This window comes from Emys orbicularis, chromosome 8, assembly GCF_028017835.1.
Source record: "Emys orbicularis isolate rEmyOrb1 chromosome 8, rEmyOrb1.hap1, whole genome shotgun sequence".
NCBI classification, from domain to species: domain Eukaryota; kingdom Metazoa; phylum Chordata; order Testudines; family Emydidae; genus Emys; species Emys orbicularis.
The window spans coordinates 21,313,509-21,338,172 of record NC_088690.1 but is presented as its reverse complement, the minus strand read 5'-3'; the positions used below and the strand labels follow the sequence as shown (position 1 = coordinate 21,338,172).

At 38.1% G+C, this 24,664-nt stretch overlaps 1 protein-coding gene across 2 annotated transcripts in view; it reads right to left on the bottom strand.

The window, feature by feature from the left end:
* The window catches only part of LRRC7 (leucine rich repeat containing 7), a 210,836-nt gene extending 186,714 nt beyond the window's left edge, over positions 1-24,122 (bottom strand). For both annotated transcript variants that reach the window (XM_065409206.1, XM_065409208.1), the window contains exons 1-3: positions 23,925-24,122; positions 8,731-8,848; positions 1,452-1,530 (exon numbers count right to left, since the gene is read on the bottom strand). In XM_065409206.1, the coding sequence (XP_065265278.1) occupies positions 1,452-1,530; positions 8,731-8,848; positions 23,925-24,113 (386 nt within the window). In that variant the 5' untranslated portion in view covers positions 24,114-24,122. The remainder of the gene's footprint in view (positions 1-1,451; positions 1,531-8,730; positions 8,849-23,924) is intronic.
* Between the last annotated feature and the right edge of the window lie 542 nt (positions 24,123-24,664).

Sequence of the window (24,664 nt, the reverse complement as noted above, 5' to 3'; positions counted from 1 at the left end):
GCAAGTGGGCATGTGCACACCTAGAATGGAATCAACATGAGCAAGCGCTCGAAGAAGTGCTGCTGCTTATCGGGTGGTAGGAAGGCTTGAAAATCTACAAGATTGGTATAGGAAAGAAAGTCATATTTTGCCAGGATGGCCTGGTAACTGGCACTGCAGAAGTGCAGGCCCACAGAGCAGTAGACCTTATACCCAATAAGACCAAGCTTCTTTGCCGCCTGGTCCGAGGAGGTTTTTAAGGCCCAGCTTGACAAAGCCCTGGGTGGGATGATTTAGTTGGGGTTGGTCCTGCTTTGAGCATGGGGTTGGACTAGATGACCTCCTGAGATCTCTTCCGATCCTAATCTTCTATGATAGTCCCCAGGCTGCAGAAGAGTCCCACAAAGGGAGGGAAAGTCCAAAATGGTAACAACTAGCAACTATCTGAATGGACAACTAACTACAACTAGAGAAGAAAAAACTATGTACAAGGAAAAAAGGTGAAAAAGGCAGTACTTGTAGCAAGCTAGGAGCACTGAGGAACAGGGGTTCTGATTCTGGCCATGCAGCAGTAAGAGGGAACTGGACCGGCATCAACCCACACGGCCTCTTAAAGCCTCAGACATGTGATGCAGTTGACGCACGTGCAGGTCAACGGACAGTAGTGCAAATGCGCACCCACGTTTGGAATCCACAAAGAAGAAGGAAAGGTTTTCAAATATGTTATGCAAAATTGGAAAGTAAGTATTTGTATTTGTGTAATCTACAGACAGTGCATTTTTTTTATCAGAGTAAAATTCACCCCTCCCATCAAAAATCCAGAGTGATCAGACTTTGTGTATTAAGTGGATGACTGGACAGAATTCACACCCATTGACATGCAAGTAATGATGCTACAGCACAGCCTCTCTGTGGCTTTTGTTTCAATTTACTGGCACGAATAATGTCTGCAAAAGATTCAACCCAATGGATCCACATAAATGAAGATCCAGAGCGACCCCTTTCCAATAACCTGCACAGCAAGTTACTGAGCAGCAAGCGAAGACGTAAAACTACAATGCACCAGTTTTCCATGCAGTAACATCCACTAAAGCGCAGTGAAAGTCCCAGAGTGTGGCATGGCATATTACTACTTGAAAACATAGCACACTAAGTAGATTCACGTCCTCATTGTACAAAAAGCCGTTAGAGGATTAGGTTAGACCCTCGTGGGGCAAAAGTCTAGTACATGACTACTCTGCCAATGTTTCTTTCTCTGCCTGCAGAGGCACTGCAGGTCTTGAGTGGTGTAGAGAGCTGTGCACAGATGCATCAACTTGGATGAAATTCATCCTTAATTTGGGATCTTAATTAAAAAATAATTAAATTAACTTTGTACATGAGCTTTGCAGTGCACCTTTACTTTTCACTTCCACATCTATAAAATATCTGCAGTGATAAATATAAACATAACTCTAATTATTGATACTCACTTAGAAATTGGATTGACACTGGCTTCAATAATTGTTAAACACTTACAGCACTTTATAGTTTCTGGAAAATCTTGAATCCCTAGAAAGAAAAAAGTTTGAAAGGTATTATAAGGATGTTCTATGAAAAACTGCTAAACTTGCTTTGCTTCTAAATATCTAATTTAGTCAAGTTAGATGTCTAAATCAACAGAGCCTGATGAGATACATCCTAGAATACTTAAGGAACTGGCTCAAGAGATCTCTGGGCACCTTAGTGATTATCTTTGAGAACAGGAGAGATACCAGAGGACTGGAAAAGGGCAAATATAGTACCTATTTATAAAAAGGGGAATAAGGACAACCCATGGAATTATAGGACAGTCAGCTTAACGTTGGTACCAAAATATAATGGAGCAAATAATCAAACAGTTTGTAAGCACCTAGAAGAAAATAAGGTAGTAACAGTCAACACAAATTTGTCAAGAACAGATCATGTCAAACCAACCTAATATCCTTCTTTGACAGTATAACAAGCCTTGTGGATAGTGGGAAGCAGATGATGTGATATATCTCAACTTTAGTAAGGTTTTTGATACCGTCTCACATGACAAACTCGAGAAATATAGTCTAGATCAGTGGTTTTCAACCTGTGGTCCATGGACCTCTGAGGGTCCATAGACTATACCTAAGATTTCCAAAGGGGTCTGGGTACTCCATTTGAAATGTTTTAGGGGTCCACAAATGAGAAAAGTTTGGAAACTATTGGTCTAGATGAACCTACTATAAGGTGGGTGCATAACTGGCTGGAAAACCATACTCAGAGAGTAGTTATCAACAGTTCACAATCAAGCTGGAAGGGCATATCAAGTGGGGTCCTAGAGGGATCTGTCCTGGGTTCAGTTCTATTCAATATCTTCATAAATGATTTGGATAATGGCATAAAGAGTACACTTATAAAGTTTGTGGACGATACCAAGTTGGGAGGAGTGGCAAGCACTTTGTAGGACTACAACTCAAAATAATTTTTACAAACTGGAGAAACGGTCTGAAATAAATAGGATAAAATTCAATACATCAACTACACAACTACAAACCGGGAAATGACTGCCAAGGAAAGAGTACTGCAGAAAGGGATCTGGGGTTACAGTGGATCACAAACTAAATATGAGCTAACAATGTAATACTGTTGCAAAAAAAGCGAACATCATTCTGGGATGTATTAGCAAAAGTGCTGAAATCAATTAATGAGAAGTAATTATTCCACTCTACTCAGCACTTATAAAGCCTCAACTGGAGTATTGTGTCCAGTTCTGGATGCCACACTTCAGGAAAGATATGGACAAACTGGAGAAAGCCCAGAGGAAAGCAACAAAACTGATTAATGATCTAGAAATCTTGACCTATGAGGAAAGATTGAAAAAATGTGGTTTCTTTAGTCTGGAAAAGAGAAGACTGAGGGGGGACCTGATAACAGTCTTCAAATACATAAAAGGTTGTTATAAACGGGAGGGTGATAAACTGTTTTCCTTAACCACTGAGGACAGGACAAGAAGTAATGGGCTTAAATTGCAGCAAGGGAGATTTAGGTTAGACATTAGAAAAAACCTTCCTATCTGTACAGGTGGTTAAGCACTGGAACAAATTACCTAGGGAGGTTGTGGAGGTTAAGAACAGGTTAAACAAACATTAGTCAGAGATGGTCTAGAATGATAATACTGTATCCTGCCTCAGTACAGGGATCGGACTATATGTCTTGAGGTCCCTTCCAGTCCTACATTTCTATGATTCTATCTTCACCAGAAGTTTTCATTATTAATGTAGAGTACCACTATAAATTCAGGTCAGCATTCAGACATAATAGGTTTTTGTATTTTTTTCATTATTAGTGATCTTTCAGTTGTATATGGCTAACCACCCGGTGCTAAACTTATATTCCTCCACATCAACTGTAGTATTTGGGCAAATTCTTCTGGCGGGTCCACAGGACAGTAGCCAACTTAGGTACCATCATTTGCAAAACTCCCACTGGATCCAATGCTGAGTACCAACAATGTAGGGTTATGACAAGTATTTTGTCTATATTTTGTGACTGTTACAGTTATGATTATAATATCAGAACTGGCAAAATTTTATATATTGCTTAGAAAAATCCTTTTATCCTAGAATTTCAGACAAGAATTCTTCAGTCAATGGTAATTGCAATTGCTATTCAAGAGCTATGTTGTGTCCAGCAAAGAAATGACTAGGCTATCACTTCTATATTGAACAGCCAGGAAGCCATGGTACACACTAAAATGCTTAAGTGGATCTCAATATACAGGACTTAAAGTCTAAGCACTCATCAAGCCTCACTGAAGTACAGCTTCCAACCCTACAAAAAAGATCCACAGCTATAAAACAGCAGAAAATTATTGTGGCACTCAAAACAGCACCCTGGAACCCCCATATTCACCCCGCCATATAATTATGATATATTTCATACAAAGCATGCCATTAGGATACCGTAGGAAAGGTCATGATCTGCTGAAACCCATTGTTAGGTCAAAATATGTATACTGTTAGTGTGTATGAAGACATGAGATTTTGCTGTATGGTTATTATTGAAATATGTTGCAAGTTTGAGAGTCATCCACTGCCAGTTCTCCAGTGACAACAAAGGAGATGATCCTCTCCCAGTAGGGTATCAGAGGGGTAGCCGTGTTAGTCTGAATCTGTAAAAAGCAACAGAGGGTCCTGTGGCACCTTTAAGACTAACAGAAGTATTGGGAGCATAAGCTTTCATGGGTAAGAACCTCACTTCTTCAGATGCAAGTAATGGAAATCTCCAGAGGCAGGTATAAATCAGTATGGAGATAACGAGGTTAGTTCAATCAGGGAGGGTGAGGTGCTCTGCTAGCCGTTGAGGTGTGAACACCAAGGGAGGAGAAACTGCTTCTGTAGTTGGATAGCCATTCACAGTCTTTGTTTAATCCTGATCTGATGGTGTCAAATTTGCAAATGAACTGGAGTTCAGCAGTTTCTCTTTGGAGTCTGGTCCTGAAGTTTTTTTGCTGTAAGATGGCTACCTTTACATCTGCTATTGTGTGGCCAGGGAGGTTAGAAGCAGTTTCTCCTCCCTTGGTGTTCACACCTCAACGGCTAGCAGAGCACCTCACCCTCCTTGGGAGATTTTCTGGTGCCTTTCTCTGTGTGATTTGTGAGTGGTTCAGGGAGCATTCACACAATTTAGCTGGGTGTGGGGCTGGTCAACAGCAAAGCATTGTGAAAGACAGCCCAGGCTGGAGAATTAAGAGGGCACAGCGGTACCCCAGCTGCAGATTGTACCCCAGGGATCCCGTCACAACTATACCGGACATTTCCTTAAGAGGTTAATTTCACTCCTATTCCATGAAATAACTTTCCCCTAACTAAGCTGATATACATGCAAATTGTGAGGGAAACCAAGAGAGAGAAAGAAATGGCTCTCAATGGTCTATGTAAGTGTAAGAATCAAGCATGGATATCAAAAAAGAAACAACTAATAATTACAAATGTATGTGTCAGGGTGCATATCAAAGCCTGACTGATTTATTCAATTAAGTTCTATCCATTTTGGTTTAAAAACAACAAAAAGACTAAATGAGAGTGGAACTTAATTCCTTACCCCTTCTCACAATCCATTTACCTTTCTGAGAATTTATTAAGAATGCTTACATTAACTACTTGCTTCTCTCCAAGAGAGCATGACTGGAATAAATACAATTTCAATTTGGTAAGTAAGCAAGAAAAATAAATCACAGATAGTTCAAAAACCGAAGAAAATGACAACATAGTTACTTAATTGCACAACCAAATTATGGATTCTAGGAAATCTGTTTGATATATATTGTGTTCTGGGGTCTGAAAAGGTGACATAAGTAGGCCAGGTTTTGTAATATAATTGTTAGTTTTCTCTATTTCTAAATCACTGGAGAGCCAACATGAATGCTGTCTCCTTTCACTTTCAGTATGTTTCTGAATAAAGAATGTAAAATGCCAAATTTTCAACCAGTCTGAGCCAAGCTTTTTTCTTTGCCCACAATTTTATGGGTGCAAAGAGCTGCAAAGAAATTTAGATTACATGGACATTTAAGTAAATGATTCATGAGTTTGCTACTTAGCCATAATTTGCTACTTAGCCACGTAGATGACAAGAACTCTGCTTATGTTTATAATTTGGGTACAAATACAGAAACTAATGTCTCAAAATCCAATTGACTAAAAATCTTACCTAAAGAGTCTATGTATAGCTTACTGTGTTCCTAAAGTGCCAGGACTGTGAAAAACATTTGCAGCAGCACATCTTGCCATTGTTCCCTATGCAGAATTGCCACTGAAGCCAGTAGGAATTTAACTTTTCCATAAATAGCAGGACATAGCTCAAAAAATTATAATCATGGCAGGGTTAGCAGACTTTCAGGTATGGCTACTGGTGTAAGTAGAAATGCACAACAACATTACTAGCAGCAAGAACTGCTGATATTTTCTATTCACTGACCCTCCTCCCTGACTGGTTAAAATGTTAGAATATTTTAAGTACTTTATCTGTCTGTATCAGTATGACAACTGTCTGTATTCTAAGTATTGCAAGTCATCAGTTGAAGTTACTTATGTTAATTTTTTTCATTAGACATGACATGGAAACAGCCTCTGGCTGTTTACTCTGTGAACGGAGTGAAATAACCCACGAGGTGACAAACCCAAATGCAAAATCAGCTATAGAGTGCTGACACAAAAAATATTACATCTGAGCATGTCACCCAAGGACTAGGAGATTACTGTCCTATGCTGTTAATGGAAACTAGTAGCTTTGTGCCATTTCCCAGCCACATTCTATTTTTTTAAGTAAAGTCTATACTTAAAATTTAAATGGAAAAAGGTTAATCTTTATTTTGGGGATGAAAAAGCAAAATGTCCATACCTGATATAGTGTGTTAGAATATACTTTACTAATATTTGGGTATTTATCTTCCCCCAGAATAAAAGATAAGATTTATTTTCTACTAACTATTTCTGCCTTTCATTCATTTTTGAACTGCTTGTCTTTTCCTACTTGTACTTCCTGTCTTCTCTGGCCTCCTTGTTTATAACTCTAACCTTGTCCTTGGGTAAAATTTTCAAAAGCACCTTAAGACCACTGATGAAGAATCCACCACAAACTGTGATAAAAATTTGTGCCTTATTTCAAATTTGAATTTGTCTAGATTTAACTTCCAGCCACTGGCTCTTCCTATACCTTTGTCTGACAAATTGAAGAACTTTCTATTACCAAATTTCTGTTTCCCCTGTAGGTACTTTTAAACTGTAATCACGTCATCCCTTACCCTTCTCTTTGAGCAAGGAAAGTGGACACTGAGGGTTATCTGTCCTGCTATACTCCATGGAGATGAGCAGGGGACCCAGGTGCTGATTTTATTCATTCATTTCATTATCAGTAGTTTATCCCCATAATCCTGCTTCAGAAGGGAGAAGGAAATTGAAATATTTTCAAAGAAATCTCCAAGCAGCAAGCAATTTCCCTGTTCCCAAAGAGGTGGGATTTGTCTCTCCCCCCCTGAATGGGTTCTCTCTGAGTCTCTCTATGAAGGAATTGGCCTGGGACTCAGGGACAGGTTTCCCAGAAGCTATACCCTCTCTTGCATGTAATCCATATGGGCTAGATAGATCTGTGTTTCCTTTGGAGGTCTCAGCCTATTACCCCTTTTCGCACTCTCTGGTGTTGGCAATGCCCATGGTGTGTCCAGTGCCCCTCCATCCATGACCCATGGGAAGAAGAGTAGGAGACAGAGACTGAGTTCTGTAGTCAGAGGCATGGCTGCTTGTTCAGGCTAGAGAGACTCAGGTGCAATCTTCTATCCAGTGCACTGCCCTTCTAGTTTCACACCTCTCCTGGAGATGGGGGACGGGTGGCTGCTTGCCCCTGGAGCCAGCTCTTTTCCAGTCTTGCCTGGCTCCTGGCCTGTAGGAGGGTGGCACCAATGCAACCCCATCAGGCTTGGGCTTCAAGGGAAGCTTTATCCCTGGCTTTATCTTCACTATAAAAAAAATGTGTATTCTTAACTCAAAATAGCATGTCCTGCTAGCTCGTGCACAAACTATAACCTGCCTTGTCTTCACTAGGATTTTACATCAAGTTACCTAAGTTAAGAATAGGCCTTTTTTTTGTAGTGAAGACAAGCCCCCTGAAGTCTGTAGGGGCAGCAGCCACTGCAAACACCTCGGAAGGGGAAGTGGAGCCAAGGGGACAATCTCCCCAAAAGGCGAATGCAGCCCTGGGACGTGGCTGGGAGTTTAGACAGAAATTTATGAACCAAATTGTTAGTCAAATTTTTTGAAAAAGTTTGGAATTTTCCTCTGAAAAGCTCTACACCAGAGAGGTCTGGCTGAGCCATGGTCCACTTTGGAGACAGAATAAAATGTAGGGAACTTAATGGGACAGACTGTCCCCCTGCTGCTAGTGACTGACAGGTTTGCCCCTAAAATGCAAACAGGATGAAGAAACGTATATGTGGACCTTAGCACGATGAATATCTACTCTAGTCACTGTAAGATTCACAAGGAAGCAGGAGTAGGAATCAAAAATATATTTTAAAAACAGTTTTGACCAGAATAAAGTGATTCAGGTGTACAGTGCTAAAGAATAGTTGTCTGGGTTTTGTTTTTGGGATCTTCACCTACACCAATAACGAAAATCTGCTAGAAGAGAATATCCAATTAGGTAATACTGATACTTCAGTGAAAAACTGAACATAAACAAATCCATGCTATGGGACTGTCATCCTTAATCACACCATAATTCATGCTGAAACTTGAATATCACTCAAATTGTTTTAATTCCAACATTCAGATTCATTGTTGACTTGCTAAATGGTTAAACTATTTGTCACGTGATTTTATTTATTTTTAAATCTCACTTTATCTGCTACTGTATATTGTGCATTGGGAACATATTAATCCTTATAAAACATAAAATGAATTTCAGGTTCTATAGCTATTTTACGTTATCAAGGCCAAATTCTGGCAGGCATTGCATACAGATGTATACTGGAGGATGGGGATGAAATCTTTACTGACCACAGTGAAATGTCAGAAAGCCCACTAAAAGGAGTGGAACTACTTTGGATGTTAACAGAAAGCAAAATTTAGTTAATTTGTTTTAGAGTTTTCTAGAAGAGTAATTTTTTCATTCATTTAGCATTAAAATCTTATTACAGCAACACTATACAAAATGTTCAAAAATTTCAACACAAAATTTCAAATTATTTTACTGTTGTGTTCTTACCATTTTTACTGATGTCAAGTTCCTTGAGATTAACTAAACTAGCAATAGTGGTTGGCAGGCTTGAAAGGTCGTTGTCTGGTATACTCAGTTTACGTAGAGCTTGACAGTTGAACAATTGCTACAACATGAAAAAGAACAACTGCAATTAACATGTTTTAGTAAAATTCAGTTTAGCATTGTTATTTACACACAGATGCAATAATAACTGTATCATAAAAATACTTTCGTTATTTTTAGCCTATTATTTTGCTGTCCTCAATCAACCTATATTAAAACTGTTTGGGAAGACATACTTACATATTACATTACACTTTAAACAAGGAAGATTACCCAGAGATAAATGTGCTGCTTACAAATAATTCCTAATGAAATATAGTTTTAAGATGGACCTTTATAAGTTTATGAATGCGATTATATGATGGAGTTGCTCATGATAGCAGGGGACTGGTCTTGATGATCCAGGAGGTCCCTTGCAGTCCTATAATTTTATATCAATAATAGAGCTATTTGAAAATTTGTCAGCAGAACTTTTTTCCATCAGAAAATGCAAATTCTTCAAAATTCAAAATCAAAAATGTTTCATGTGAATGTGTCAATGTTGATGAAATTTTTGGGCAAAAGATGAAATATTCATTTCAATTTTCTCAGTGTATTTCAGTAATGCCAATAAGGTAAAATGTTTCATTACAACTTTATATTTCAATTCAATTTGCTTCAATTTTTATATTACATTAAAATATTCATTTTAATATATTACATTTTTCATAATTTTCACTCCATAGGAAATTTTGAAATTTCTGCTTTTTGTTCCAATTCAAAACAATTTTTTTCCAAGTGTTGAAATTTCCCATGGAACAAAATCTCATTTTCTGACCAGCTCTAATCAATATATCATATGGTAAGCATTTATACTGCTGCTTCTTCCATGTAATAGCAGTTGTTATCCAAATAATGCAGCTTCAAACCCAAGATAAATACTAAAGTAATGGAGACAATACCATACTGAGCAAGAGAAGTCTCTAGGGCTAGAATGTGACATTTAGACACAGTGCATTGTAAGGGGCAAGTACAGAGCTTTTTTATGAGGAGGAAGCCTGCTCTCCATCACTCACTCAATCCATTCTGCAAGCTGGTGCAGGTGTGGGGGTGAAGCCGTGGCACAGCCTCCTCCCTTGGGGTGGTGTGTCTCCCCCCATGGATGCATGCAGGGAACAGTCCACATGCTCTCCAAACAGAGGGACTGTGTGCTCCTATTAGTGTAGAGGACATATAATGGAAAAATAGACTGGAAGAGGGGAGGACAGGGAAACTCAGTCCATGGCTGGCTGGCCTGACAATTAAAAAACTGATGTCACCAGGAGCACCACCCTGCATGCATCTGGCTTCAGGAATCTGCGAAGTGACCTCTCCCCTAGCCACCTATCATACAGACTGCATATATCTTGCAATGCATAGGTGCTTAACCCCAACCCCTCATTTCTGTACTGCAGCTTTTTAAGCTGTTACCTTGTAAAAATGAGTTTGTTATTACTAGTCACATTAATATAATTAGAAAACAAGTTTACCCAGTGGTCTTTGAATGAGTCTATGGATTCCAAAAAGAGCTTACTCTCCTTTGGAAGAATCTTCATGACTCTTCAGAAGTTAATAGTATTTTCAAAACAGCTTTGATATCTCTTTTTTGCAAAGTTGCATATCCAAATGACGTTTAAATTTGTACCCAAACGTCTATTTGAGAATGTAGCTTGATTTGATTACCAAACTGAGCAAATAAAGAAAGCTGGGTAGCAGGGCATTAACTCACAAATGATGCTCAAAAGCTAATGTAAACTAGATAAGTCATTTAAAGTAAATTTTAGCTCATTTTCAGGCTTTCACTTTTTTTGAAAACATTATAACTTTACATCTGAGCCTTTTAATAACAAGAACCCTCTGTGTTGCTTTTCAAGGCAGTATACTTTCTCCAAAACTGGAAGTCCAAAACCAGCTTTAACCAAATGGGAATCACATGCAGGGCCGGCTCCAGGGTTTTGGCCGCCCCAAGCAGCCAAACAAAAAAAACCAAAAAACAAACAAACAAACAAAAAAGCCGCGATCATGATCTGCGGCGGCAATTCGGCGGGAGGTCCTTCTCTCCGAGCGGGAGTGAGGGACCGTCCGCCGAATGAACAGCTGGACGTGCCGCCCCTCTCCGTAGCAGCCACCCCAAGCACCTGCTTGGTAAGCTGGTGCCTGGAGCCGGCCCTGATCACATGAATAGAATATAGGCAGAATGAAACATATAGGATAATGACCACCATGAATTTCTAACAAATAGGAGTGGGTTTTTTAACTGAAAGAATTCCTCTAGACTTCCTCTATGCATTGACAGACTTTTGCTGTTAAGCCTTCTCTTTTCCTTTCAAAAAAGGCATTATACTAAGAATTGCTTTTATGTTTATTACAAAAATATACTAGGGATGTCAAGCGATTAAAAAAATTAATCGCAATTAATCGCACTGTTAAATAATAGAATACCATTTATTTAAATATTTTTGGATGTTTTCTACATTTTCAAATATATTGATTTCTATTACAACAGAGTGCAAAGTACTCACTTTATATTTATTTTTTCTTATAAATATTAGCACTGTAAAAAACAAAAGAAATAATATTTTTCAATTCACCTAATACAAGTGCTGTAGTGCAATCTCTTTATTATGAAAGTTGAACTTACAAATGAAGAATTATATACCAAAAAAAAAAAAACCACCTGCATTCAAAAATAAAACAATGTAAAACTTAGATTCATAGATTCATAGATTCCTAGATTCTAGGACTGGAAGGGACCTCGAGAGGTCATCGAGTCCAGTCCCCTGCCCGCATGGCAGGACCAAATACTGTCTAGACCATCCCTGATAGACATTTATCTAACCTACTCTTAAATATCTCCAGAGATGGAGATTCCACAACCTCCCTAGGCAATTTATTCCAGTGTTTAACCACCCTGACAGTTAGGAACTTTTTCCTAATGTCCAACCTAGACCTCCCTTGCTGCAGTTTAAGCCCATTGCTTCTTGTTCTATCCTCAGAGGCTAAGGTGAACAAGTTTTCTCCCTCCTTCTTATGACACCCTTTTAGATACCTGAAAACTGCTATCATGTCCCCTCTCAGTCTTCTCTTTTCCAAACTAAACAAACCCAATTCTTTCAGCCTTCCTTCATAGGTCATGTTCTCAAGACCTTTAATCATTCTTGTTGCTCTTCTCTGGACCCTTTCCAATTTCTCCAGAGAGAAAAGCCTACAAGTCCATTTAGTCCTACTTCAGCCAATCACTCAGACAAACAAGTCTGGTTACAATTTGCAGGAGATAATGCTACTTGCTTCTTGTTTACAATGTCACCTGAAAGCGAGAACAGGAGTTTGCATGGCACTGGTGTAGCCGGCAACGCAAGATATTACATGCCAGATGCATTAAAGATTCATATGTCCCTTCATACTTCAACCACCATTCCAAAGGACATGCGTCCATGCAAATGACGGGTTCTGCTAGGTAACGATCCAAAGCAGTGCAGACCGACTCATGTTCATTTTCATCATCTGAGTCAGATGCCACCAGCAGAAGGTTGATTTTCTTTTTTGGTGGTTTGGGTTCTGTAGTTTCTGCATCGGAGTGTTGCTCTTTTAAGACTTCTGAAAGCATGCTCCACATCTCATCCCTCTCAGATTTTGGATGGCACTTCAGATTCTTAAACCATGGGTCGAGTGCTGTAGCTATTTTTAGAAATCGCACATTGGTACACCTCTACCCCGATATAATGCGACCCGATATAACACAAATTTGGATATAACGCGGTAAAGCAGTGCTCCGGGGGGGGGGGCTACGCACTCCAGTGGATCAAAGCAAGTTCGATATAACGCGGTTTCACCTATAACGCGGTAAGATTTTTTGGCTCCCGAGGACAGCGTTATATCGAGGTAGAGGTGTACCTTCTTTGCATTTTGTCAAATCTGCTGTGAAAGTGTTATTAAAACGAACATGTGTTGGGTCATCATTCAAGACTGCTATAACGTGAAATATATGGCAGAATGTGGGTAAAACAGAACAGGAGACATACAATTCTCCCCAAAGGAGTTCAGTCACAAATTTAATTAACGCATTATTTTTTTAACAAGCGTAATCAGCATGGAAGCATGTCCTCTGGAATGGTGGCCAAACCATGAAGGGGCATACAAATGTTTAGCATATCTGGCACGTAAATACATTGCAACACCAGCTACAAAAGTGCCAAGCGAACGCCTGTTCTCACTTTCAGGAGACGCTGTAAATAAGAAGCAGGCAGCAGCATCTCCTGTAAATGTAAACAAACTTGTTTGTCTTAGCGATTGGTTGAACAAGAAGTAGGACTGAGTGGACTTGTAGGCACTAAAGTTTTGCATTATTTTGTTTTTGAGTTCAGTTATGTAACAACAACAAAAATCTACATTTGTAAAAATCTACACTTTCACGATAGAGATTGCCCTATAGTACTTGTCTGAGGTGAATAGAAAAATACCATTTATTTTGTTTATCATTTTTACAGTGCAAATATTTGTAATAAAAAATAATATAAAGTGAGCACTGTGCACTTTGTATTCTGTGTTGTAATAGAAATATTTGAAATGTAGAAAAACATCCAAAAATATTTAGTAAATTTCAATTGGTATTCTATTGTTTAACAGTGTGATTAATCACGATTAATTTTTTTGAGTTAATTGCTTGAGGTAACTGTGATTAATCGACAGCCCTATATCATACACATGTAGAGGGACATTTTCATTACAAAATTAAGAAAACTTACACTTCTAAAAAAAATATTGCAGAGCTGGGGTTTAGGACACTTACTCTTTACCCCTGCTCCCAAACCTATTTGTGCAATTCTGCTGTCTAGACACTGGTACAAAAAGGAAACTGCTCTCAGGAGAACAGTGTATTTCTTAATAACACTATGTACAAAAACACTCTCTTTTAGAATGCAGATAACAATCAGCATCACAACATTCTCTGTTTTCAAGAACTGCAGCACTTCTAAAGAGGACTATGAAGCCACATAAATATAGATACCATATGGACCGTAGCTACAATTTCTAGCCACTAGAGGACTTCATTACTTCAACACTAATACAACAGTAAGCTATGGTATTTTCACTAAATCAGAGAAATGTAGGGCTGGAAGGGACCTCATTGAGAAGTCATCAAGTGCTGCCCTTTGCACTGAGGCAGGACCAAGTAAATCTAGACCATCTCTGCCGGGTGTTTGTCTACCTGTTCTTAAAAACCTCCAATGATGGGGATTCCATAACCTCCCTTGGAAGCCTATTTCTAACTACCCTTTTAGTTAGAAAGCTTTTCCTAATATCTAACCTAATCTTCCTTACTACAGATTAAGTCCCTTACTTCTTGTCCTAACTTCAGTGGACATGGAGAACAATTGATCACTGTCCTCTTTATAACACCTCTTCACATATATGAAGACTATCAGGTCTCCCCAAAGTCTTCTTTTCTCAAGACTAAACATGCCAAGTTTTTTTAACCTTACCTCATAGATTAGGGTTTTCTAAGCCTTTTATCACCTTTTGTCACTCTCTTCTGGGCTCTCTGCAATTTGTCTACATCTTTCCTAAAATGTGGCACCCAGAATTGAACAATACTCCAGCTGAGGCCTCATCAGTGCCGAGTAGAGTGAGTCAATTACCTCTCATGTCTTACATACAATACTCCTGTTAATACACTACAGAATGATATTAGCCTTTATTGCAACTGCATTGCACTGATGACTCATATTCAATTTGAGATCCACTAAAACCCCCAGATCCTTTTCAGTTGTACTACCGCCTAGCCAGTTATTCCCCATTTTGTATTTGTGCTAAGATAACTACTCTTTGAGTATGGTTTGTCATCTAGTTGTGCACTCAACTTTTAGTAATTTCGTCTAGACCACATGTCCCACATTAATGAGAATGTCATGTGGGACTGTGTTGAAAGCCCTACTAAAATGAAGACAGTTCACATCCAGTGCTTCTTTCCTATCCACTAGGCTAGTAATCCTGTCAAGGAAGGACATACGGTTGGTCTGGCATGATTTGTTCTTACAAATCCATGCTGGCTATTCCTAATAACCCTATTATCCTCTAGGTGCTTACAAACTGGTTGTTTAATAATTTGTTCCAGTATCTTTCCACGTATCAAAGTTAAGCTGACTGTTCTATAATTCTCCAGGTCCTCTTTGTTCCTCTTTTTAAAGATAAGTACTATGTTTCCCCTCCTCCCATTCTCTGGGACCTCACCTGTTCTCCATGAGTTCTCAAAAGATAACTGCTAATGAACCGGAGATTGCTTCTGCTAGTTCCTCAAATACCCTATGATGAATTTCACCAGGCCCTGTTGACTTGAATACATCTAACTTATCTAAATGTTCTTTAACCTATTCCTTCCCTGTTTTGGCTTGTGTTCCTTATCCTTTATTATTAATAATAATTGTAAGTCAAGTCTGAATTTACCATTTTAGAGAGGACTGAAACATTAGGCATTAAACACCTTCACCTTCTCAGTATTGTTTATTATTAGCTCTCCTTTCCCACTAAGTAGTGCACCTGCACTTTCCATAATCTTTCCTGAGATATTCACAGAACCGCTTCCTGTGTCCTTTTATGTTTCTTCCTAGGTGTTTCTCATTTTGTGCCTTAGCCTTTCTAATTTTTTCCCCCTACATGATGGAGATATACTTTTATACTCCTCTTCAACAATTTGTCCATGGCTCTACTTTTTGTAGGATTCCTTTTTGATTTTCAGGTAATTAAAAAGCTCCTGATGTTACCATATTGACCTCTTATTCTTCTTAAGTTTTCTTTACCCTGATTTTGTTTGCCATTGTGCCTTTAATATTGTCTCCTTGAGAAACTGCTAGCTTTGCTGAACTCCTTTTTCCCAGAGGACCTCATCTACCAATTCTCTGATTTTGTTAGCATGCTTTTTTTAAGACAATTGTCATTATTCTGGTGTTCTCACTCTTTTCTTTCCTTAGAACCATGAAATCTATCATTTCATGATCACTTTCGCCCAAATTGCCTTCCAGCTTCAGATTCACAACCAATTCTTCCCTGTTGGTCAGGATCAAGTCTAAAATGGCTGCCCCCCATTCAATTTTCTGAAACAAAAAGTTGTCCCAAATGCATTACAGGAACTTATTGGAAATTCTGTATTTTGCATATTACCCAGATGTCTAGGTAATTACAGTACCCCATTACTATCAGATCTTGTGTTTTGGATTTTTGTAAAGATAGTAGACCCTTACCATGATGTCACCCCTGTTTTTCTCCTTTTATCTTTCTCTTGATATTAGTAATATTATAAAATACACAAATTGTTATCTTCTCGGTTATATTTATACAGACTCATTTGACCGAGAGTGAACTATGTTTACAAAAATTAGAAGAGAGGCCCAGAGCTTCGGAAAGTTTGAGACCCACTGAACTGTGATCAGGCATTTGGATTGGTGAATAAAGACGCCTAGTGAAAACTGATTTCCATTAAGAAAATTATTTCTTCCAGAATAATTCTACAATGTAACACTCCCAGAAAGAAATTATAAGTAATAGCAGCAATAAGGCAAGAGTGGGAATACATTTGAACAAGCACAAAATTACTTTAACAGCCATTTTAAAGCCTTATTAAACTTTTAGACTTTTATAATCGTGCCATTAGGACTCAAACTTAATTATCAGACAATATGTCTTTATAGAATCATAGACTCAAATATATGTAGGGCTGGACTCGTCACTGGGAGGTCATCTAGTTCAGCCCCCTGCAGTGAAGCAGGACCAAGTATACCTAGACCATCCCTGATAGTTATTTGTCTAACCTAGTCTTAAAAAGGACTGGGATTCCACAACCTCCATTAGACGCTTATTCCATTGTTTAGCTATCCTTACAGTTAGAAAGTTTTTCCTAATATCTAAACTAAATCTCCCTTGCTGCAGATTAAGCCAATAACTTCTTGTCCTACCTTCAGTGGATTTGGAGTACAATTGATCACTGTTATCTTTATAACAGCTCTTAACATATTTGAAGACTGTTTTTATTCCTTTTAGGCAGGAAACCAAGTGATCCTAATGGTGCTGTGATTTAGGTTACACAGTGGATTATTCTACAATTCTCAACTTCTTGGTTTCATGCAAATAGATCTTGAAGGCTCTCAGTGCAGCTAGAGTAAGGTAAAAATATTGCTCTTTAGACTCCACAGATATAGACATAAATTAAGTAGACATAAAATGGATTGGTTAATGGAATGAAATGGGGAAATTAAATGTCAGGATGACAAAGAAATATCACTTTTAATTTTTTTTCAGAAGCGCAAACAGAGCTCATTGTTGGGCAGATTTACAAACTATCCAACTCTCCCTGCTAAAATAATTATAACTAGATGGAAAATTCAATGCAGAGGAACTTTGCAGGTAATTTATAATGCCTACACACTTATGTACATGAGCTGTACTTCACCAGGGCCCTTCTCGCCTTAGGAGATAGGATTGCGTATTTTCATGGGATGATCAAGTCTACTTTGAATATTCAATTTCAGTGCAGTTTTTAGTGCCACTGATCCACTGTGTACTTTTTTTTTAAATAAATTTTTTTTAAATTTATCACATACATTTCATGTTGTAACAGGACAGTCTGCTCCTTTAAAGGCCTATGTGAACAGGGAGCAGGGGCCCCTGTTCTGGAAGGAAGCCCTACAAGCAGGTACAGAGAATCATCTGACTCAGCTGGACAGCATTCAATGATTGGGGCTCATGATTCCCAACCAGGGGATATAAAGGCGAGCTCCAGATCCATGAGAGCAGGAAGGGCCAGGTGAGGTCTTGGAGTGCACTCTCCTGTAGCTGCAGCAGAAGGCTGTGAGAGGGAAGGAAAGCCCTGCAGACCCCTAAGCTGGGGAAAGGTCCAGTGCATCAAGTTAATGGTGGCCTAAGGGCCCCACAATCTTAACTGAAGAACAGAACCATTTTTTATTGCTCCAGTTTCTTTTTTGTAATAAAGAATAAACAAAGCCCCAACGAAAAGGCCACAGAATGAACTGGTAGTGGCCAATTGTTAGTCCCCTGCACTTATATTAACTTAAGATGAATTATTTTTCAGTTCTACATTTTTCCAGGAGACTAGAAGGAACTGAAAAACTATTTCATTTTATATACACGTTTCAGGATTTCTCCTCAATCTGTCTACTTCCTATGCAATACAATGAAGAAAATGTTCTTGCAGTAAAAAATTCACATTTGGATAAGTTACATCCCTATATTACTGAAGAAACAATACAGTGTTATGTCCCTTTCAATTTCACTAGGTACATAAAGAGGATGTCAGCCTGTTCAACTACATTTTGTACAAAGACTTCACTGAATCACCTTATCCTTTTGAAGTAGCTACCCTATTTTAGGATTTTTCATCTACTACAAATTAATGTGTCACCCAGCCAAAACCTAAAAGCAAACTGCTCTCCGCAGTGACAAGCTGACTTACAGCCCCCATTCATTTCATACAGGCTTCCAGGTTCCCCACAGTCAAGAACAGTGAGGAAAGAAACAAAGAAAGCATAGCTTGTCTTTGACAACTACACATTTTAGTATTGATTGGGAGGGCTACTTGAAATTGAATGGTCTTTAGCACAAGATTGATATTTTCAGAGTGAAGTACAAATTTATGAAACCTCTAGAATGGTTGGAAAGGAACAGGCAACAAAATTAATGGCTTATAATAAATGTGACCTCATGGGGTTTTCCAGTTGTTTGAGTCCTGCCAGTCTTTCCCTGAAGAGGCAAAGGACTCATGAAAATATACTCCCAATTGCAACAACTACTCTAGGACATTAAAGTGAAAAGTGAGAAAATTAAAATCCTTAGATTCAGCATGAAGACTACCTGAGCATAACATACCAGAATCATAGAAGGAATGGATACCCTAAAGAAAACAGGGAAGCGGGAAAATCTAGAGAAAAGTACACTTAAAGGGCAAGTGTAAGAGGTCATTCAAGCCAAACAAATGACTATCAGAAATTGGTAAGAAGCCTGCACAATAATTGGTGCAGCCTGCTGGATGGTCAGGGAGTAAAGGAAGCAATTAAGGTGGATAAGGACACTACAGAGAAGCTAAATGATTTCTTTACGTCTTTTTTTTAATCTGCAGAAAAACACAAAATTACTTGGGTTAATCAAGACTAGAGAAAGCCATGAGTCACTTCAGAGGCATTTAAACCACAGTGAATGACAGACAGAATTCAGTGTTAAAAAATGAAAAGTAATTCTCTCTGGAAGCAATAATTTGAATTCCTTATGTACACTAATGGACAAACTCAATGAAAACTTTTGCTCAATGTGTTCGGTATAAGGAATGCAAATTAAAGTACTGACTACACTACAATGTCATTATATAAAACAATGGCACACTTTCACTTTGAATATTGTTGACCTTAATTTATAATATATATAGCAGAAACAGGAAAGGTTCAGAGATGAGTGATAAAAATGGATCTGAAGCATGGAAAGACTTTCATCTGAAGAGAGAATATAAAGACTGAAACTTCTGAGTTTATGGAAGTGATTATTAAGAGAGGACATAATAGAGCTATTAAAAATAATGAATCATAAAGAAGGCAAATTGGTAAGTCCTATTAATCTTTTAATATGATACAAGAACAAAGAGAAGTTCAATAAAACAAATACAACAAATTTAAAATTGATAAAAGGAAAATTTTTACAATTTTATAATCACAAAACACCATTGAGGGGAAAGGATTGAACATCTATAGATACATTAACTAGGATTATTTTCTTGAAGGTTCTGCTTGTTTGTTTGTTTTGTTTAGGAAGAAATATAAACTCCAACATTTCATATAATAAAACCACCACTAACTAATAAAGGTTAAGAAGAAAATTCTGCTATGAGCAGGTTATTCCATTATCCGTAACTTGTTACTAAAGTCTGCTATCATGTCCCCCCTTAATCTCCTCTGTTCCAAACTAAACATACCCAGTTCCTTCAGCCTTTGCTCATATGGCTTGCATTCCATCCCTTGGATCATCTTTGTGACTTGCCTTTCCAGTTTCGTTACATCCTTTCTATACATTGGTGACCAAAATTGGACACAGTACTCCAGCTGAGGACTAACCTGCGCCGAGTAGAGTGGTACTATCACCTCCCGTGACTTGCATGCTATCCCTCTGTTAATGCAACCTAAAACTGCATTTGCTTTTTTTGCAACAGCATCACATTGTCGACTCATGTTGAAGTTGTGATCCATCATAACTCTCAGATCCTTTTCAGCAGTGCTGCTGCCAAGCCAGTTATCCCCCATTCTGTATTTGTGCATTAGGTTTTTCTTCCCTAAGTGTAGCACCTTACATTTGTCTGTATTGAATTTCATTTTGTTGTCTATAGTCCAGTTCTCCAATTTATCAAGACCCCTCTGAATTTTAGCTCTAGCCTCCAAAGTGTTTGCAACCCCCCCAGCTTTGTGTCATCTTCAAATTTGATCAGTAGGCACTCCCTATTCCTACATCCAGATCATTAATAAAGATATTACATAACACTGGACCCAGAACAGATCCCTGTGGAAACCCACCTGAGACTCCCTTTCAATCTAACATCATTTCATTAATAGCTACTCTTTGTTTGCGGTTGTTTAACCAATTACGTATCCATTTAATGGTAGTTCCGCCAAGACCTCATTTCTCCAGCTTACTTATCAGAATGTCGTGTGGGGCTGTGTCAAAAGCCTTGCTAAAGTCCAGGTATATTATGTCCACTGCATTCCCCCTATCCACTAAACCAGTCACCTTGTCAAAGAAGAAAATCATGCTGGTTTGACATGATTTGCTCTTAGTAAGTCTATGCTGGCTGCTAGTGACTATGCCTTCATCCTTCAGATATTCGCAAACTGAATGTTTTATACATTGCTCTAGTAGCTTCCCAGGTATCGAGGGCAGACTGACTGGTCTATAGTTCCCCGGCTTCTCCTTTTTAAGATGGGTACTACATTAGCCCTTCTCCAGTCTTGTGGGACCTCTCCTGACATCCATGAGTTGGCAAATATTATTGCTAGTGGCCAGTTGAGAGTGCACAAAACCTCTCCAGATCAGATCATCAATTAGCAGCTCTCTCTTGCTCCCCTCTATCCTTGATATTGACTTGAGTTTTTGCATTTTTGTCCTTAGTGTTTAATAGACTGCTCAGTGGGATGAAAAAGCTAATGTGGCCTTGAAAGCTTGTCTGTACACTCTTCTTTCAGTTTGTTAAATGCTGTCTCTCATCATCACTCTAACTCATCACTCAAAATGCTGAGAATTCCCATGCCTTTCATTCACTATCATTAATTAGCTTTCTAAAAGTTAATATTTCCTCTCAACTTCTGTCGTGTTTCTGGAGACTGATCCAGCTTCAAGAATCCAGTAGATGATTTTCTAATTCTCTGTTGCTTGTTCACATTTTGCCATCCATAATGTGTATAAGATAACTGATATACTATCTCACTGTATTTGCTATCATGCTGATTCACTGCAGTTCCACAATAATCTTATAAAATGCATTGATTCAAGGTAGTTCTTCCCATCAAAAAGTGCAGATAAAATAATAGGGTCCAAATTGTGACACATAGTCAGTAGCCCAACTAGGTGGCAGTCAGATACAAGGCATCTCAATTGGGCACCGAAAGCTTGAAGCAATTATTGAACAGTTCTGAATATTTTGGCCTTAATAAGCAATTCTGTTGATGGGGCACGTAAGAATTACCAGACTGGATCAGATCCAAGGTCCATCCAGTCTAGTATCCTGCCTCTGACAATGGCAAGAACCAGATGTTTGAGAGGAAGGTGTAAGAACTTTGCAGTAGGCAGATGTGGGATAATCTGTCCCCGACCTAGGCCTCCACCTGATCTCTAATGGTTAGAGATTTGCTTAATCCCTGAAACATACATTTAATATCCCTTCCAAAATTTTTATTGTCATTAAACATGGCTAAGGCTAAGATTTTTTCACGGATATTTTTAGTAAAAGTCACGGACAGGTAACGGGCAATAAAGAAAAATTCATGGAAGCCATGACCTGTCCCTGACTTTTACTAAAAATATCTGTGACAAAATGGGGATCTATAGTTGCCCACACTGGGGCTGCAGCACAGTGGCTAACAGCTCCAGGGGCCTGGATTGTGTGTTGGAGCTCCAGGGTCCCCCCTTCATAGAATATCAAGGTTGGAAAGGACATCAGGAGGCCATCTAGTCCAACCCCCTGATCAAAGAAGGACCAATCCCCAAACAGATTTTTGCCCCAAATCCCTAAATGGCCCCCTCAAGGATTGAACTCACAACCCTGGGTTTAGCAGACCAATACTCAAACCACTGAGCTATCCGCTGCCAGGGCCCCTGTTGCCTGCAGCACCTGAGGGCTACGGGGTCCCCCCGCCAGCCGCAGCGGCTGGGAGCTGTATTTCCTTTTCAGGGTGAATAAAAACAATGATTTAAAAAAAAATCGGATTTTTTTAATTTAAATCAGATTTTTTTGATAAAATGCTTTTTGAGGAAAAAACTTATCTAAAGATAGTTTTAATTAAGACATTATAGCTCAAAGGTATCTCATCATGTAATAGGGATTATAAATTCTAATTCTATAGTATGAGACAATATATTCATGTAATGTTTAAGAAAAGTTTTGTAAATGAGTTCCAATAGTTCATGGATTAGGGACTCAATTTTATGGGGTCCCAGGGGCTTCTGTATAGATTATTTAGGTTAATCTTTCTATCTACCCAATGGGACTCAGTGTTCAATCTAGAAGATACCATCAGAGATGCTTAATTTTGCAGTTCTCAAACTGTAGATTTGTGTATCCAGAGATAACATGCTTGTTAACAGCAAAAATGTTTTAAAATAAATAAACAATACATAGAGGTGAGAAATAACAGACTTCAACCCTATTGTCCCTCTTCAAATTTGTGTACACAGATCCCTTACCTCTCTCTAAAAGTGCAAAGTTTCAAAAAGTTCAATGAATAGAAAATTGTTTGGGGCGGAATAGATCTGGACAAGGAGAAGTCTGGAGATAAATGTGAGAAGGGAGGGATTATAAGCAAACAGGAAAATGAAGGTGAGGACAACTGAGATAGCTGAAGAAGCCAATATTTTAAGTTTCTCATGTTGACCTGGCTGACATAGTTGATTTAATTTTTGTTTTTTTTAAATATTTCATTTAGCTATTTTCGTTAAAAACAATTTTAACAAAAACAAACCTGATTTTAAAAAACTTGAATGTTTAACTAAATTCAAAAATTCATATGCTTAACTAAATTCAAAAATTCATATGCTTGTTTTGTTAAAATATTATGTTTGCTGTTGAAGAAAAAATCCAGAATACATAACGTTGTTGTTTTAGTTAAATAAAACAATTTAAATGTCTGTCTGGTGATGATCTCCTCCTAATACTGAATGGCAAGAAAATCCTCCAAATATTAATGATGAACCTGTCGAATTGGAGATATTTATGAAGTCACTGGGAGGTGAACTATATGCTTCAATTACCTTTGGTAAATGAAATAACCAAACAATCATTCACTTTCTGATATAGCTGCAAAACTAATCTGAAAAGTTTTCAAAATAAATCACTTAAAAAATGTATAGTGTGTACCTTCTAAAAACGAAACCTACATCTATCTCTGAGTTGTGAAGAATATGTATTAAGGTTATAACAACCAACAAGAATGCACTTTTATGTAGAAATCTATGATTAAATCAAGTCTTCCTGACTAGTTAATTAATCAATTTGATTTAAATCAAATCCACCATTCCTTTTATCAGTTTTGAATTTCCCACTTTTTTATTTCATTGAATGTATCCTTAGTATCACTAAACAGGGAGAAAAGATGCTCCCAATCTACATTTTCTGTACTATGTACTAGAAGAAATAGAATCCTGCTCAATCTCTCTTAGCCATGTTGGCTCTGCAGAGCTAATGGAAGAAAAATACATAAATAAAAAAAAAAAAAAACAGTAAAAATATATTGTAAGAGTAAAACCTGTTATATCAGAAGGTGTTATTTTTATACAGACCCTCTTCAAAATCGAAGTTCATTTTAAATGCTCATTTAGTAACACACCTTGTATTTCTCTATTACAGAAAGAACAGTATTTACCTTAGGTAGATCTTCAATTTGATTGGCATCTAGGTAAAGCTCCTCTAATGTCCGTTCTAAATTAAAAACCTCCTTTGGCACCTGCTGTAGGCTGCAATGGGAGTAATCTAGCACTGAGATGATTTCCTCTTCACCCCGGAAACATCGGCATGGCACCAGACGGCCAATAATTTTCCTTTTGGTTGTCATCTCCAAACACTGCACTAAAGGAAAAGAAAATAATTACTGTTTTCTAAAATCATCACCATATGTGATAATATTTAGTGTTATTACTAAGACAGTAGTTGAATAATATAATCTTCTCACATGCATGTGCAATCTGAATTATATATGTCCTGGCGTCTATTTTTCCATCCTTATAGGTTTAGAGGAAGAGGGATTTATATATGTCTGCATAAATCCTGTGTCCATAAACCCCTTCACCTGGCAAAGAGTCAATGGCAGGCTTTGTATTTTATGCTGTGGTCCATTATCATCAACTTAATTAAAACTAGCTGTGGTACCAGTTTTAATTCTGACTGTCTATGACTAAAATATATAGTTAACCAATGTGATTTTTTCTGGATTTCAAGAGAGCATATGACTTTTTTCTTTCTACAGTCGCTGGTTGGGTCTGTTTGTTTTTTGCACTTTCATCAAGATGATAAAAACCCCATACAAAACAATTGGTTACAAAACCGCTAATATGCAAACAATCTTTACATTGGATATCTTAGCTCTCATTCCTGCCTTTCAACATT